This window comes from Ochotona princeps, chromosome 4 (assembly GCF_030435755.1).
Source record: "Ochotona princeps isolate mOchPri1 chromosome 4, mOchPri1.hap1, whole genome shotgun sequence".
NCBI lineage: Eukaryota > Metazoa > Chordata > Mammalia > Lagomorpha > Ochotonidae > Ochotona > Ochotona princeps.
In genome coordinates, this window is record NC_080835.1 from 64,380,951 (window position 1) to 64,394,883 (window position 13,933).

General features: G+C 37.1%; 1 protein-coding gene across 1 annotated transcript in view; it reads left to right on the plus strand.

Moving 5' to 3' along the window:
- Positions 1-13,933, plus strand: part of TMEM135 (transmembrane protein 135) — a 230,368-nt gene that overhangs the window by 94,515 nt on the left and 121,920 nt on the right. Inside the window, exon 5 of the mRNA XM_058663713.1 lies at positions 10,122-10,187. Coding sequence (XP_058519696.1) covers positions 10,122-10,187 — 66 coding nt within the window. The remainder of the gene's footprint in view (positions 1-10,121; positions 10,188-13,933) is intronic.

Sequence of the window (13,933 nt, forward strand, 5' to 3'; positions counted from 1 at the left end):
GCAAATTCCTGGATTTGTGTTTTCTCACAGAAAGCCTTATCATAAGTTCAGATATTCTAGAGAATCTACTAAAACAATGTAATTTTGTTTGACTTTATAAGGTATTCAAGTTATCCCCTATTTTGATGTCAGTTTTTCAATAAAGTTTTGATTATGGGCAAAAAAAGTTCTCTTAGCATTTCTGAAGGAACAGAATACTTAAATTTCAATTGAACACATTTTATCCATGAATTAATTGCCTGATACTGCCAAGCAAATCACTCGAAAGTGTAATGATTAAAAATAACAACGATTAAAAAAAGAGGCATAGTGTTTATATTATATCAACTTGCAGTGTGAGAATTAGAAGTGGAATATCTGGGACACCAGCTGGTGCCCATATGGGATACCAGCACCAGAGGCTTAAGCCATCATGCCCTGATACTGGCTCCAGCTATTCTTTTGTTGTAATTTGAAAGACAATAAATAAGCAGATGGGTATGGTAGTGTGCCAGTAATACTTTATTTATAAAATCTAGTGGCAAACTGAATTTGACCCGTAAGTCTTGCTTTTCTGATCTCTCTTAAGGAAAAACATTGATTTTATGCTGGATGTTTGGCAATGTGAATTGGTGTTTTTCATGATCAGGAATTGCCTAAGCATCAGTTTTTCATTTGTGATGAAGAAAGTTTTACTGTCAACTTTTTATTTTGAAATAAATGTTGGGACTTGATCATCTGATCCTAATACTTTACTAAATACAACCTGCATGCATATGTATTTTCTGTTTACTTTCAAGATTATTTTTCCTTATATTACAGATTTGGAATTTTTGGGGATGTTTCTTAGCCCCCAGTGTTTGCTGAGCTTCTTGAATGTTGAAATACATGATTCGCACCAAGTGCACAAGTGTATAGTCATTATTTCTTCAGACATTTTACTTTTGCTAATCTGTTTCCTTCTTTTTCTGGATAGCTAATAATGTGAGCAAATACTGTATCTTACAATGTCTCCTACCAGTCTCTATGATCAGTTTACTTGTTTCAATATTTGTTCTGGTCACTATAGTGTAGAATATATGCTTCCTTTAAAAAAAACTCCTGACTTGCTTTTTAAAAAGTTTGTTTATTGTTACACATTTGAAAGACGGAACAACCAGGATGGGGATTTTGAAGAAAGGGAGAGAGAGAGAGAGAGAGAGAGACTTATTTTTCGATCCACTGGTTCACTACTCAGCTGTCCACAAGTAGCCAGGTTTAGGCCAGGCTGAAGCCCGGAGCCTGGAGCTCCATTTGGGTCTCCTACATGTCGATGAGAGTCCCAGGTACTGGAGAAGCTATTTGCTGCCTTGCAGGGTGTGCCATTAGCAAGCTGCTGGAATAGATAGATGTGAAACTTGATCCTAGGCACTTGGGATGCCTGCTGCCCTGGGATGGATGATTTCTATTGATTTATCTTAGAACTCACTGCTCCTTTTCCATCTTCATTTTGCTATTGAGCCCATCCATTGAATTGTAACATTTGAAATACTTTTTGATCCCCACATTTCCATTTTTAAAAAATTTCTACTTCTTGGCTGGAAAGTTTTATTAAATGTAATTATGTTTACTTTATCCCATGGAACACAGTTTTAATCGATGCTTTAAAGGCTTTTTCTGATCATTTCAATGTCAAATAATTATTTTCTCAGAAATGATCAAGCTTCATTATTTGCCAAGTGAGTACTTTGGGTTTAGTTGTAGATACTTTGAACATGTTTTTGTCTAATTTACTTAAGTTTTTTGTAGTAAAGAGTCACCTGATTAGGTTCAGACAATGAGTTCTGTCTCATCTTCAGTGGACAGTACTTCCAGGGTCAGTTCTGAGTTTCCTGTGATACTTTGAATGTATTTCACGTATATATGTCACTCATATTCCTAGGTGGTGGTTTTAGTTGCAGTTTTGCTGTCAAATCTATTGTTTGTTGGTTTGTTGGTTACATATGTTAGGTTGTTAGTTAGGGGTGTGCCAGTTCAATGGTAAATTGAATTAGATGGTCTCTTACTAGCACTTCTTTCCTGAAGTTATCCCTGTGGATTATGTAGATCTTAGGGGTCTTTCTCCTGTTTCTCTGTTCAGACGGTTTCTTTTGGATTTTGAGTTCTTGCTTGCTGTCACAGCTGGAGTCACTCAAGGAAAGCATATCTGTAGGACAATGTGGCTGGAGAAAGTTAAAAAAAAATTAGGAATTTTTTCCCCCTGTTTTGGCTACAAAGGATCCTTTCTCAACCCTTTTGTTAGAAAACAAGATTTCTTTTCCATTTTTAACTGGCTTCACTGCTGATGTTTCATCTTGTAAGTAGGACTTTCTCTTGGGAGCAGAGTTAGGAGAAAATAAGAAGCCCCAAATCCCAATAACAAGGAATTCATTCGCTCCACATTGTCTGGCTTCTTTGGACCACTCTTCCCTATTTTCTGGCTAGAATGCTAAAATTTCTTTCTGAAGTGTTTCTTGTGCTACAGCTGCTGCAGCCCAGGGCCCTGGAGTTATGAATACGAATTAGGAAGCTAGGAAAGGGCTAGCTTGTAGGCAGCTGCCTGGAGAAAAGTTTTAGAGTGGTTTTAACTAGACAAAGATTTTAGTGCTATGCTAATAAATTTGTGTGTTTTTGAGGACACTTAATGTTTAGTTTTGCCATTTTTTTTTGTATTTTATATTTTGTATCACTATAAAGAAGAAAAGCAAATTTTCTTTTAAAAGGTATCAGTATTAATATTTTTTTTCTTCTATGGTCTGGATTAACAGCTGGGGAGTGAGGTTTTTATATCTGATTTTTTTAAAAGATTTTATTTATTTATTTTTTATTACAAAGTCAGATATACAGAGAGGAGGAGAGACAGAGAGGAAGATCTTCCATCCGATGTTTCACTCCCCAAGTGAGCCTCAACGGGCCAGTGCGCTCAATCCGAAGCTGGGCACCAGGAACCTCTTCCAGGTCTCCCACGCGGGTGCAGTGTCCCAATGCATTGGGCCGTCCTCGACTGCCTTCCCAGGCCACAAGCAGGGAGCTGGATGGGAAGTGGAGCTGCCGGGATTAGAACCGGCGCCCATATGGGATCCCGGGGCGTTCAAGGTGAGGACTTTAGCTGCTAGGCCACGCTGCCGGGCCCTATATCTGATTTTTGAAAACTTGATAAATGATCTTCCTGAAGTATGTTTTCTGTTTATTCTAATTGCCCTGTTAAGAATTTCAGTATAAGTGGCTATGTTGCCTAATATAGCAGTTCTGTTGGGTTGTTAAAACAGTTAAATCTTAGTTGCCAGTGCTGTCTGCTGCCATTATACAGGCAGATTTGGAGTTTTCTGTTTTTCCTTTAGATATTAATGCTGATAGAATATCATTTATGGTGCATTTGCAAGTTTCTTTCAGTTTACATTTCGTATTTATCATTACTTGTGAATCAGGAAACTCAAAGACATGAAGTACTTGTCTAAGGTCACAGTGCTTGCAAATGATGAGGCTACAGTTTGAATGAGGTGGATTGTTACTACAACCAGATCTCTTCAGTCTGTAGTTTTATAGGTTGTAAAAGGTGCTGGGAATATGCAAATGAATGTTGTTTTGTATTTGAAAAAGTGCAATTAGTGTTTCCTAAAATGTCTGTTCATTTCAAGAAATGGCACCTTAAACTAGACCATGAATTCAATGTTTTACATTCATTTGGCTATTTAAGGAGACTTTTCACATAGGTTAATACTTGCATTGACTGCTTTAGGGAGGTTAATATTCTGCTTTCTCTTTTTTATTTTTACTAAATAGTATATACTAATTCCCTCTTTTCCTGTAGTTTTGCTTTCTGCTGTTTCACTTAGAGTCATATTTGATCTGAAAATATCAAAGATAAATTTCATAAATAATTCCTTCCTAAGTTTTGAATTACACGATGCCTTAAGTGGTGAAGTCTGGCTGGTCTATTACGGATGCTTTTCGGCATGTTTACCCTGTACATGCCATTTGTTCAGTAACTGTCTCAGTTACCAAATCAACCACTGTAATATTGCAGTGTTTATGCTAAAGTAGCCCTCGTGTAATGGCCTAGTTTTATAATACATTGCCCAAGATACCTCAGTCTCATCATACAGGTCCTGGAACGAGTGAATATAGTTTAGTAAGACATTTTGAGAGAGACAACATTTGTGTATATTACAGATTATTCTTAAAATTTTGTTTCGTTACTGTTGTTATCTTTAGTAGACTTTAGCATAGATATGTATATAGGAAAAACCATTGTGTATATATATATATATATATGTAGTAGTAGTCTTGGTTTTAGATAACTGTTGGAGATCTTGGAACATACTATACATAGGCATGTTAGGAGTTAAAAAATAAAGAAAAGAAAATCACGCAGAAATGACTATTTTTATCACTTTAGTGTGTGTGTGTGTGTGTGTGTGTGTGTGTGTGTGTGAATCCTTCTGGATCATTCTAATTTGTGCATTGCTCCTCCCCCAAACTGCTCCAACACAAGATTTTACATTTATTGCGTCTGGTTTTATGTTTCCTTCTCTCATTAAAAGATTTGTTTACTATATAGATAGATAGATAGATAGGTAGATAGATAGATAGAGGTATCTTCCATCTGAGGTTCCACTCCGCAAATGGCAGCAAAGATTGTAGCTGGACCAGACTGAAGCTGAAAGCCAAAAGCTTCCCCTGGGTCTCTCCCATGCAGGTGCAGGGTCCTAAGGCTTGTGACCATACTCTGCTGCTTTCCCAGGGCACAAGCAGGGAACTGGATGGGAAGTAGAGCAGCCAGGACTTGAGCATGAGGAATGCCAGGACTGCAGGGACACTGGTTCTGGTTCTGTATCTTTTAAACTACTTTTATCTAATATTGTTCTTAAAGACAATCTCCTGATAATAGGTTTATAAACAAGGACCTATGAACATTCCACTCCACTGAAGTAGAAAACACTGAATGAATGCTTTCACTATTAATCATCTTGTATATAATACAGACATCTTAGGAGTTGCAACATTTCAATCAGGAATTCACTGTTGGTCAATTTACAGATGCTGAGAGAGTTAGTCCTGTGTCCCATTATTTTTAACACTTGTTAGTACTTGTTTAGGTACAAGTAAATTAAAAGATCTCTTTGGTAGACATCAAAGGAAGGTTTCACACTCCAGCGCTTTCCTATGGAAACAAAGGAAGCTTAACTAAATCGAAGGATCCCTGTGAGACTGAGGACTCTATAAGCATGTTAGTGGGAAGAGCTGATGAAAGTGAACCAATTTGGGTGGAAACAAAAGATCGAGTTAAGTGTTATTCTATTGAAGAAAACAACAAAAAAGAATCAATTTTAAGATTACCTCAGGTTTTTGAGACATGAGGAAGAAAGAAATGTAATGTGGTTTTGAGGAATTGCATCATATTTTATGCCAAGTGCTTTTTGTCTTTGCCTTTCTCCTTGACTTCCTCAAGCATATGCAGTAAGTAGGCTGAGCTACATGACTATAGTTATAGGACACATCACTGAATTTGGTAAGATTTAGTAGGAAGCAGGATGATGGTGTTTATGTGTGTGTGACCAAGAATTGAATAAGTGCAAGTAAATAATGATTGACATTTTTTCTTTAATCAAAATTTATGTAGTCTTTTCAACATCTAGCTTTATGTGATTTAGTAAAAATCTGTCGTAGAAAATCTTTGAACTTACAGTTTGTGACTATGTGAATAGCCCCTTCCTAATGACTCATCCCTCAGTAAATTGATTGGAGTTATGATAATGCTCTGTAATATGCAGGAAGTTTATCAGTTTGTCCTAAAAGCTTTTATGTTTTCTGATTCAGCAGTTAGATATCAAGCCACCATCCTCCAGCTTGTGTGTGTGCGCGTGCTTATGTGTTTCTTCTTGTAATGTTCCTCTGTTCTATTTTTTTTTTTTTAGAATTTTTTGTTTGAATTCATTGAAGAGTTCTTCAATTTTATCTAGAATTCTTTTACTAAAATTTATAGCTTTTTCGGTATGATTTCTGAGCTTCTTCAGTTCTCCAAAATGTTCCTTTTCTTGTGATACCTTATGTATTTATTTTTGCATTTTGACCTACTCTTTTGTTTCTCTAAATTTCTCTTTTTTTCTGTTTATTTTCTCTGTCTTTTGTCTTAAAGGCATTCCTTAAGTGTTCAATGGTTTTTGCTTTTATTATTATTATTATTAAATAAAGTTATTGGAGTAGTGTTTACTCTGTTGGTTGTGACACTAGTCTTAACTTTCATATAATGGTGAAGTTGCTATGGGAGATAAGACTTCCTTCATTGGAGAAGTTAAAAAATAGAAAAATTAGAACAATCCCTCAATTTAAGAAATCTCTTGTTTTTTAGTTTGTATACTAATTACTTTTTAAAAATGTTTGAATAATTTATTTGAGAGGTAGCAATAGAGATGGAGAAGAGAGAGCGAGACAGAGAGAGAAGAAATGAAAAAGATAACGAGAGAGAGAAAGAGAGCAAGTGAGTTGTCTCCATTGCTTGACTCCCTATATGGTTGCAGTAGCTGGTGCTGGGCCAGGCTGTATCCAGGGGCCTAACACTCCGCCTAGTTCTCTCCTGAATGAGTGGCAGGGGCCCAGCTTGTTGGACCATCATCTCCTGCTTTCCCTGGTGCATTAGCAGGGAGCTGGTTAGAAGAGCAGTAGCCAAGATTCAAACTCACACTTCCTATGGGATACTGGTGTCTCAAGCAGCAAAGCCTGCTGTGCCATGATAGCACCTAGATTCTAATTGTTAAAAATTTGTTTAGTAGAGCATCCTTTGAATTATATTTTTGATTATTGAAAATTGGAAATAAATTGAAAATTGAAAATAAATTCCTCTTAATGACAAGTTAAAAAATACCAGCACATATTGAACCAGTGAATATGCATTCTCTTGCATTTCTTCCTTTCAGTCCCCTTGGCCATCTTGCGTTTAAATATGCCAAGTATAATCCTACTTGCAAGTCTTTGTACTTATTGCCCCATCTGAATGGAAGCTACTTTGCTTCAACTGTATCAAAATCTCTCGGAATCTTATTTGACAAGTATTAGGTATAGAGCAGCAATTGTCACTATCATTATGGTGTGCATTTGGGCTATTGTTTTCATTTAGTTTTGTGCTTATATTATCCACCCTTAAAGTAATGTGATTACGTAGAATCAAGATGGTGGAATAGGGTAAGGATACATTTAAACAAATGGAGAATCATTAGCCAAGGTGAAGCAGAAAGGGCACATTCAGGATATAGGAGAGGACAGGCTGACGGCAGAGGGGCACCCGGAGACTGATGTACATGGGATAGCAGTAGAGACAATGGTGTGGTGTTGCAGTGACCAGATTCCTCAGTGGCAGTCAGCAGGCAGGGAACTGAGCTCCACTGGCAGTCAGAGCTCCACCAGCAGCCAGGTGGGAAGGGGAATTCACTGGGAGATCAGCAAATTAACCCAAGCAAAAAACTGTCCATCCTACTAATTTCTTTGATTGGACCAGGAGGAAAGACAGAGGAATATACCCCAAACAGGTGGTGCAGGAACAGGGTGGTTTTCACAGCCAAGACTCTCCATTTTGTGTAGGAAATCAAAGGCTGTGGGGTGGGACTGTACATGCACTGAGCTGGGAGCAAACTTACTATACTACTATGTGGCATCCTACAGATTCCGCCAAAAATCTGGGTACCCCTTAGACTAAAAGCCAGTGGACCCAGAATTCCACCAGTGACACACTGGGTGCCATTTTGTACAGTGTGGCAAAGTCTATGAGACTTCAGGGGCAACAGTGAGCTGCACATGTGCTGAGCTGGAAGCGAACTCACTTCCAGCTCAGTGCATGGAAAGTAATACCGAATTTGGCATCCTATGGGTCAAAATAGGTCTGTGAGACCCTCAGACCTAATGGCCAGCAGGTTCCAGCAAGATCAGCACCACCAGCAACCTACTGATTTAGGATACCTGGTGTCTCCCTAATCCTGGGAACTTCCTGAACCAGAAGTGGACAGTGGTGCAGCCACAACACAGGATCAGAGGAAGTAAGAGTGGTGAGCCAGGAGCTGGGGCTATAGAGACCAACGCAGAAGTCTAACACAAGAATCCAGACTTGAAACTTGTGAGGGTGAGTGGCATAGGTGACTGCAAGCAAAGAACTGAGTGCCAAACACAATCAGTAAAATCGATCTGCTAACCAGAAGTACAATGACAAAAAACAAAGCAAGAGACAGAGGCACAATGAATGTTATTGAAGACTTCCCTGCAGAGATGCAAAAGACTTAGCCAACCTCAGAGTTAACTGAGGAGGACATCAAGAAAATGGGGGATACAGAATTCTGAAAACTTCTTATAAAGCTTCTTATCAACAAGAAGCACATACAGAAATTCAAGGAATTTAAGGAAATATTTAAGGAATATTAAGGAATATGTCACACAGGAAAATGCAACACATTTTTATTAATTACATACATGAGTTATTTACTGATAAATTTGTTCATTCTAATTTTTCCCTGGATGTAAACTCCTAAAAAATACTTTGTCTTATTTCCTTTCTTTCTAATCCATTCCACTTTATATTTTATAACTTAAGTATTGCTGAATAAATTCTGCATCATTAAATTATTTCCTTTTCTTTCTTTTGGCATACTCTTATAAAATATATAGTTTGTTTTCATCGTTTGTTCTTTGTATAGGATAGTCTAATAGAAAAATAGTGTTTTTTACTAAACCTTTAGTTTTGTGGGAATCATAAGGAGGTGAAACACTGGAAATATCAGTAACTTCCTTTTTATTGTGGTAAAGTAATGTAAAATTTACCATGTTAGCAATTTTAAGCATATGGATCATCGGTGTCAGTACATTGATATTGTTGCACACCTCCACCACCATCCATCTTCATAGCCTTTCATTGTCCTAAACTGAACCCACTAAGTGGTTACTTCCTATTTTTCGTTTCTAGCTGAGTTTGGTAATCTAGATAGGTCATGTAAGTGAGCCATTTAGTATTTGCGATTTGTTTGCTGATTTAGTTCACTTGATAAAATGTCTTCAGGATTTGTATCATTGTAGCATGGACTAAAATTTCAGCATTTTAAATGTCTGAGTAGTATTTATATACCACGTATCTGTTGATCTGTTGATCTGCCTGTGAACACTTGGGTTGGTTTCACCTTTTGGCTATTGTAAATAATTATACTATTGTATCATAACTATGCAAAGCTCTCTGAGTTTTTTTTTATAATTTTGGTAGATATATATTCAAAAGTAGGATTCTTGAATCATACAGTAATGTTATGGTTGTAGACTTCTGGTAATCAGGAGGTGTTTTGAATCAGAAAATGTGAGTCATCCAACTTGATTATTTTTTTAAGACTGCTATTTGATATCTCTGTATGTGGGTTATTTTTTTCTGCCCAAAATGTCATTGAGCTTTTTACTAAAACTGCATTGAATCTGTAGAGTGCCCGGCCTGTGGTACTGGTATCTTGGTAAAGTTTCCCAGTCATGAGTATGGGTTGTTTTGAATGTACTTGAGTCTTCTTTAATTTCTTGCAGCAATGGTTTGTTGTTTTCAGTGTCTACGTCTTTTACTTCCTTATTTAAGTTTTCCAAGAATTTCTCTTTTTTGTGATATTGTAAATGGAATTGTTTTCTTAAATTTCTCCTCTCTCTTTTTTTAACTATATGTTACTATTTCTGATTGTTCTTTGTCAACATATGTTACTGTTTTGGGTGTTATTTAATACATCACTGTAAAACAAGTGATTTGAAATGACTTCAAGTGGAAGCTAAAACTCTACATCCTGAATTTTAATATATTTGTTTTAAATCAAATGCATGTTTAAACTTATCTAAGTGAAGTAACTTGAAAGTATAGACTGGAAGAATCCCAGTATATTAAAATAGCCTTCTGGAATAATTCAGTTTGAGCTTTTGCTAGGATTAAAAGATTGTAAAAAAAAAAAATTGGGATAATTTAGAACTTCTACCTCTTATTGTGTGTTACTGAATACGTTGTTAGTATTGTAGTAGTATTGAATGTAACATACGTAATAGTGTTGGATGTTTGTATATTTTTGAGTTGGGAAAACTAATTGACTTCAGATTGTAGATGATGCATTTTTTTTTATTTGCAGGCTACAGAAACACTATTTAGAATGGGTGTGGCAAGAGGAACCATCACTTCATTAAGAAATGGAGAAGTAAGATGAAAAGTTTTATGTAATTATTAGTTGATAACTTATAATTCGCAACTTTATAAAATACGTGATGTGTATGTTAATTGTTCCTGTCATATGAACCAATGTTAGTTCATAGTCATATTTGAACCATATTTCAGGTTGAAAATAGGCAAAGTTTTAAAATCTTTGTTTATTTTTTCTTTTTAGATCTTTCATTAAATACAAATAGCATTTTATTAAAGACATCTACAAATATAGAGCATTATTTACGATTTATTTGAAAGCCAGTGTTACAAAAGGAGGAGAGACTCACTAAGAAGAGGTGAGAAAGAGAGAGATCATGCATTGGTTGGATCACTGTCCACACCCTATGATCCCCTCCTGCTTTGGTCACAGTGGCTGCTGCTGGGCAGGTCTGAAACCAGAAGCCAGGAACATCTTCTAGGCCCTTCCAAGTAGGTGCAGGGGCCAGTGCTGCAAGTGGCGGCTTAAGCCTTTATGAGATTAGCGTGCTCCTCCACAGCACCAGCTTCAATACATACGTAGTTGGAGGCAAAAATAATCTTCTACCTTTTCTTGGTATTTTGTGACATACAGAACTTATTTCTTTATCACAGGCAGAGGAAAATAAAGACATTTTTTCTTGTTATGGAGGTTCATTGTGATGTAGACTCTAGGGGTGGGTATTGTTAAGTAGCCAGTTAAATTGCTCCTTGGGATGATGCTTGCATCCTGTCTTGAGAGACCTAGTTCAAGTCATGCTTGATTTAAGTCCTGCTGTTCTGCTCTGATCTAGCTTCCTGCTAATGTGCATCTTGGGAGGCAGCAGATGACAGTTCAAGTACTTGGGTCCCTCTCCCCACCACTCATGTAGGAAACTTGGATGTTCTAAGCTCCTGGCTTTTGTCCCGCTCAGCCCTGCTTGTTGTGGGCATTTGGGAAGTGTACATGTAGGTAGAAGATTCTCTCTCTCTTTCAGTGTTTCAAGTAAATTAAAATAGATTAAAGACAATGAATGTGATATATATGATTAACATATTAAGGTTAACAAAATATTTTGTAGCTAATATAGTACAGAGTAGGGCTTGTCTTGTGGCAGTTTTGGCAAGTATTGTGATACAACCCAAGTGGGAGTCTTGGTTACTCCATTCTGCATATTCTAAATTCTGTAAATCTTTAAGAGTTTCCTGTTCCCAGGGATAAATACCCATTCCTAAATTATTACCAGTCTGATTGTCTCTATATGCTTTTTTTGTATTTACTCCCTCAAGAAGATGTAATTTATGTTGATGTTGAATAATTTTACTTTGCATGTTTTTCCTGTTTTTTCTAGCAAGCACCTAATGACCAAATATAGTATTTCCTATTCTGTTTTAGAGTAGTAGTGAATATCTAAGAAGGTAACTGGAATTGTATAGCTTATGATTATAAATTTGATGAGTTAATGTATTTTCTTACCAGTCAAAAAGTAATAGTCTCTTAAAATATTTAATTGTATGTTACCTACTGTTTTGGTATAATTTTAAACATATGTTTTCCTGGTAAAGAACTTTATTGATCTCTGTATTTTCCACAAATACAGGTAGTTGATGACATATTGAGAAATGAAAACTTTGCCACTAATAAAGACACACACATTTATCTACCTAAAAGACTTCAAATGCATTTCAGATTTTAACGATTATTATATATATGTTCTCATGGGAGGACAATGAACTTTTGAACTTTACCTTCTGTTAGTTATAGGAAAGTTGGGAAATGCATGCGCTATGGTTTTGTAAGTAAGCATATAAGCGCATTGGCATATATTTCAGATATACATATATATGTTAGGTATATTTATATCAGGTATATATATTACTTAATAGAGAATAAAATGGTTGATTTCTGAGCATTTCTTCCTCAGTTTTAGATGTTCATACTGATTAATTGTTATTAGAAGTGGGCAAATGATTGAACACTGTCTGACCTTCAGTCTCTAAAATGAGGTTAAAAGTTTACAATGCATGTTTTTCTTGTATTTCAGCAGCTCTGAATGTTGGATGTTTCTTTTAATCAGTGGTATTTCATAGTCACCATTTTCTATTTTTCTTATTTTAGCACTATCTAGATTGGGAAATTTCTTATAAGTTTGATATTACTAAGGTTAACAAGGTATTTTGTAGCGAATAGAGTACAAAACAAGGCTCCGTTGTGGTGCAATTGTTGTGTGTTGTGACACAGCCCATATGGGAGCGTTTGTCTGTCATGGTTGCTCGATTTCCCATCCAGCTCCCTGGTAAAACACCTGGCAAAGCAGTGCAAGATGGCCCAATTAATTTGTCCCCTATCATTCTCATGGGAGACCGGGGTGAAGTTCCTGGCTCCTAGCTTAACCTTTGTCCAGCCATAGCTGTCCAGGCCCCTGGGGAATGAGCTAGTGTGCAGAAGAGGTCTCTGTCTTCTCTTTTTCTCACCTTCTTTCTCGTCTCTTCTCTCTCTTTCTCCCCACCTGTCACTACTTTTCAAATACCTAAATAAACCTTGAAATAAAAGTGATGGGCTGTTCCTAATAGAGTAATCTGTAGCAAGGGCTGGCTGATAATTAGTTGAAAATTAATGATTTGATATTGAAAATAGGGAATTAAGACAAAAAGAAAACAAAGGTATTGAATATGCAAACAAGGGACATGTTTGCATATGCAGGGTTGAGTGCTGTGAGACAGATGATAGAATTTGATTCTTACCTTTACAGGAGCTTACTTTTTGGTAAGGGAAATAATTACATCAGGAAAGCAAGTGGAAAAATATCTGGGAAAGAGTGAAAATACTTAGTTTAAGTTGAATGTGGAACCAATTGGTTCCATTTAGAATGCAACAGTTTTTGTTAAAGATTTATTTATTTTTACTGGAAAGTCAGATATTCAGAGAGGGGGAGAGACAGAAAGATCTTTTGTCTGCTGTTTCACTTACCAAGTGGCTGCAATAGCCAGAACTGAACCAATCTAAAGCCAGGAGCCTCTTCTGAGCCTCCCATGCGGGTGCAGGGTCCCAAGGCTTTGTGCTGTCCCTGACTGCTTTCCCAGGCCAGAAGCAGTCAGGGAGCTAGATGGGAAGCAGGGCTGCTGGGATTAGAACCGGCGACCACATAGGATCCCGGCCCTTGCAAGATGAGGACTTCGGCTGCTAGGCTGCTGCACCAGGCCCAATTTTTAAAGCTTAATTTGATTTCATTTGAAAGGCAGATTTACAGAGAGACACAGAAATACCTTTCATCCGTTGCTTCAGTACCCAAATGGCTGCAATGGCTAGAGCTCAGCTGATCTAAAGCCAGGAGCCAGGAGCTTTTTCCAGGTCTCCTGTGTGGATACAGGGTCCAAGGGAAAACAGCAGGCCATTCTCTGCTGCTTTCCCAGGCCACAAGCAGCAAGTGGACTGGAAGTGCAGCAACTGGTAGACAAACCAGCAACCACATGGCCCACAGCCTTGAGACCCTTCACCTGTTTGGGAGACCCAGAAAAAGCTTGTGGCTCCTGGTTTTGGATTGGCTCAGCTCTAGCTATTGTGACCGCTTCGGGAATGAACCAGTGAATGGAAGATCTTTATCCTTCCTTCTCTCTGTAAAACTGTCCAATAAAATAAATAAATTGTGAAAAAAAGATGATAGTTTTGAAGAATTTGGGAAGCTACTTCATAGAGTGCAGATTATAACTACTCTAGAATGTTCTAAAGTCACATTTTCAGTTGTGGTTTCTTTTTCTGTAAATAGCTTTCAAATTTGGATATTT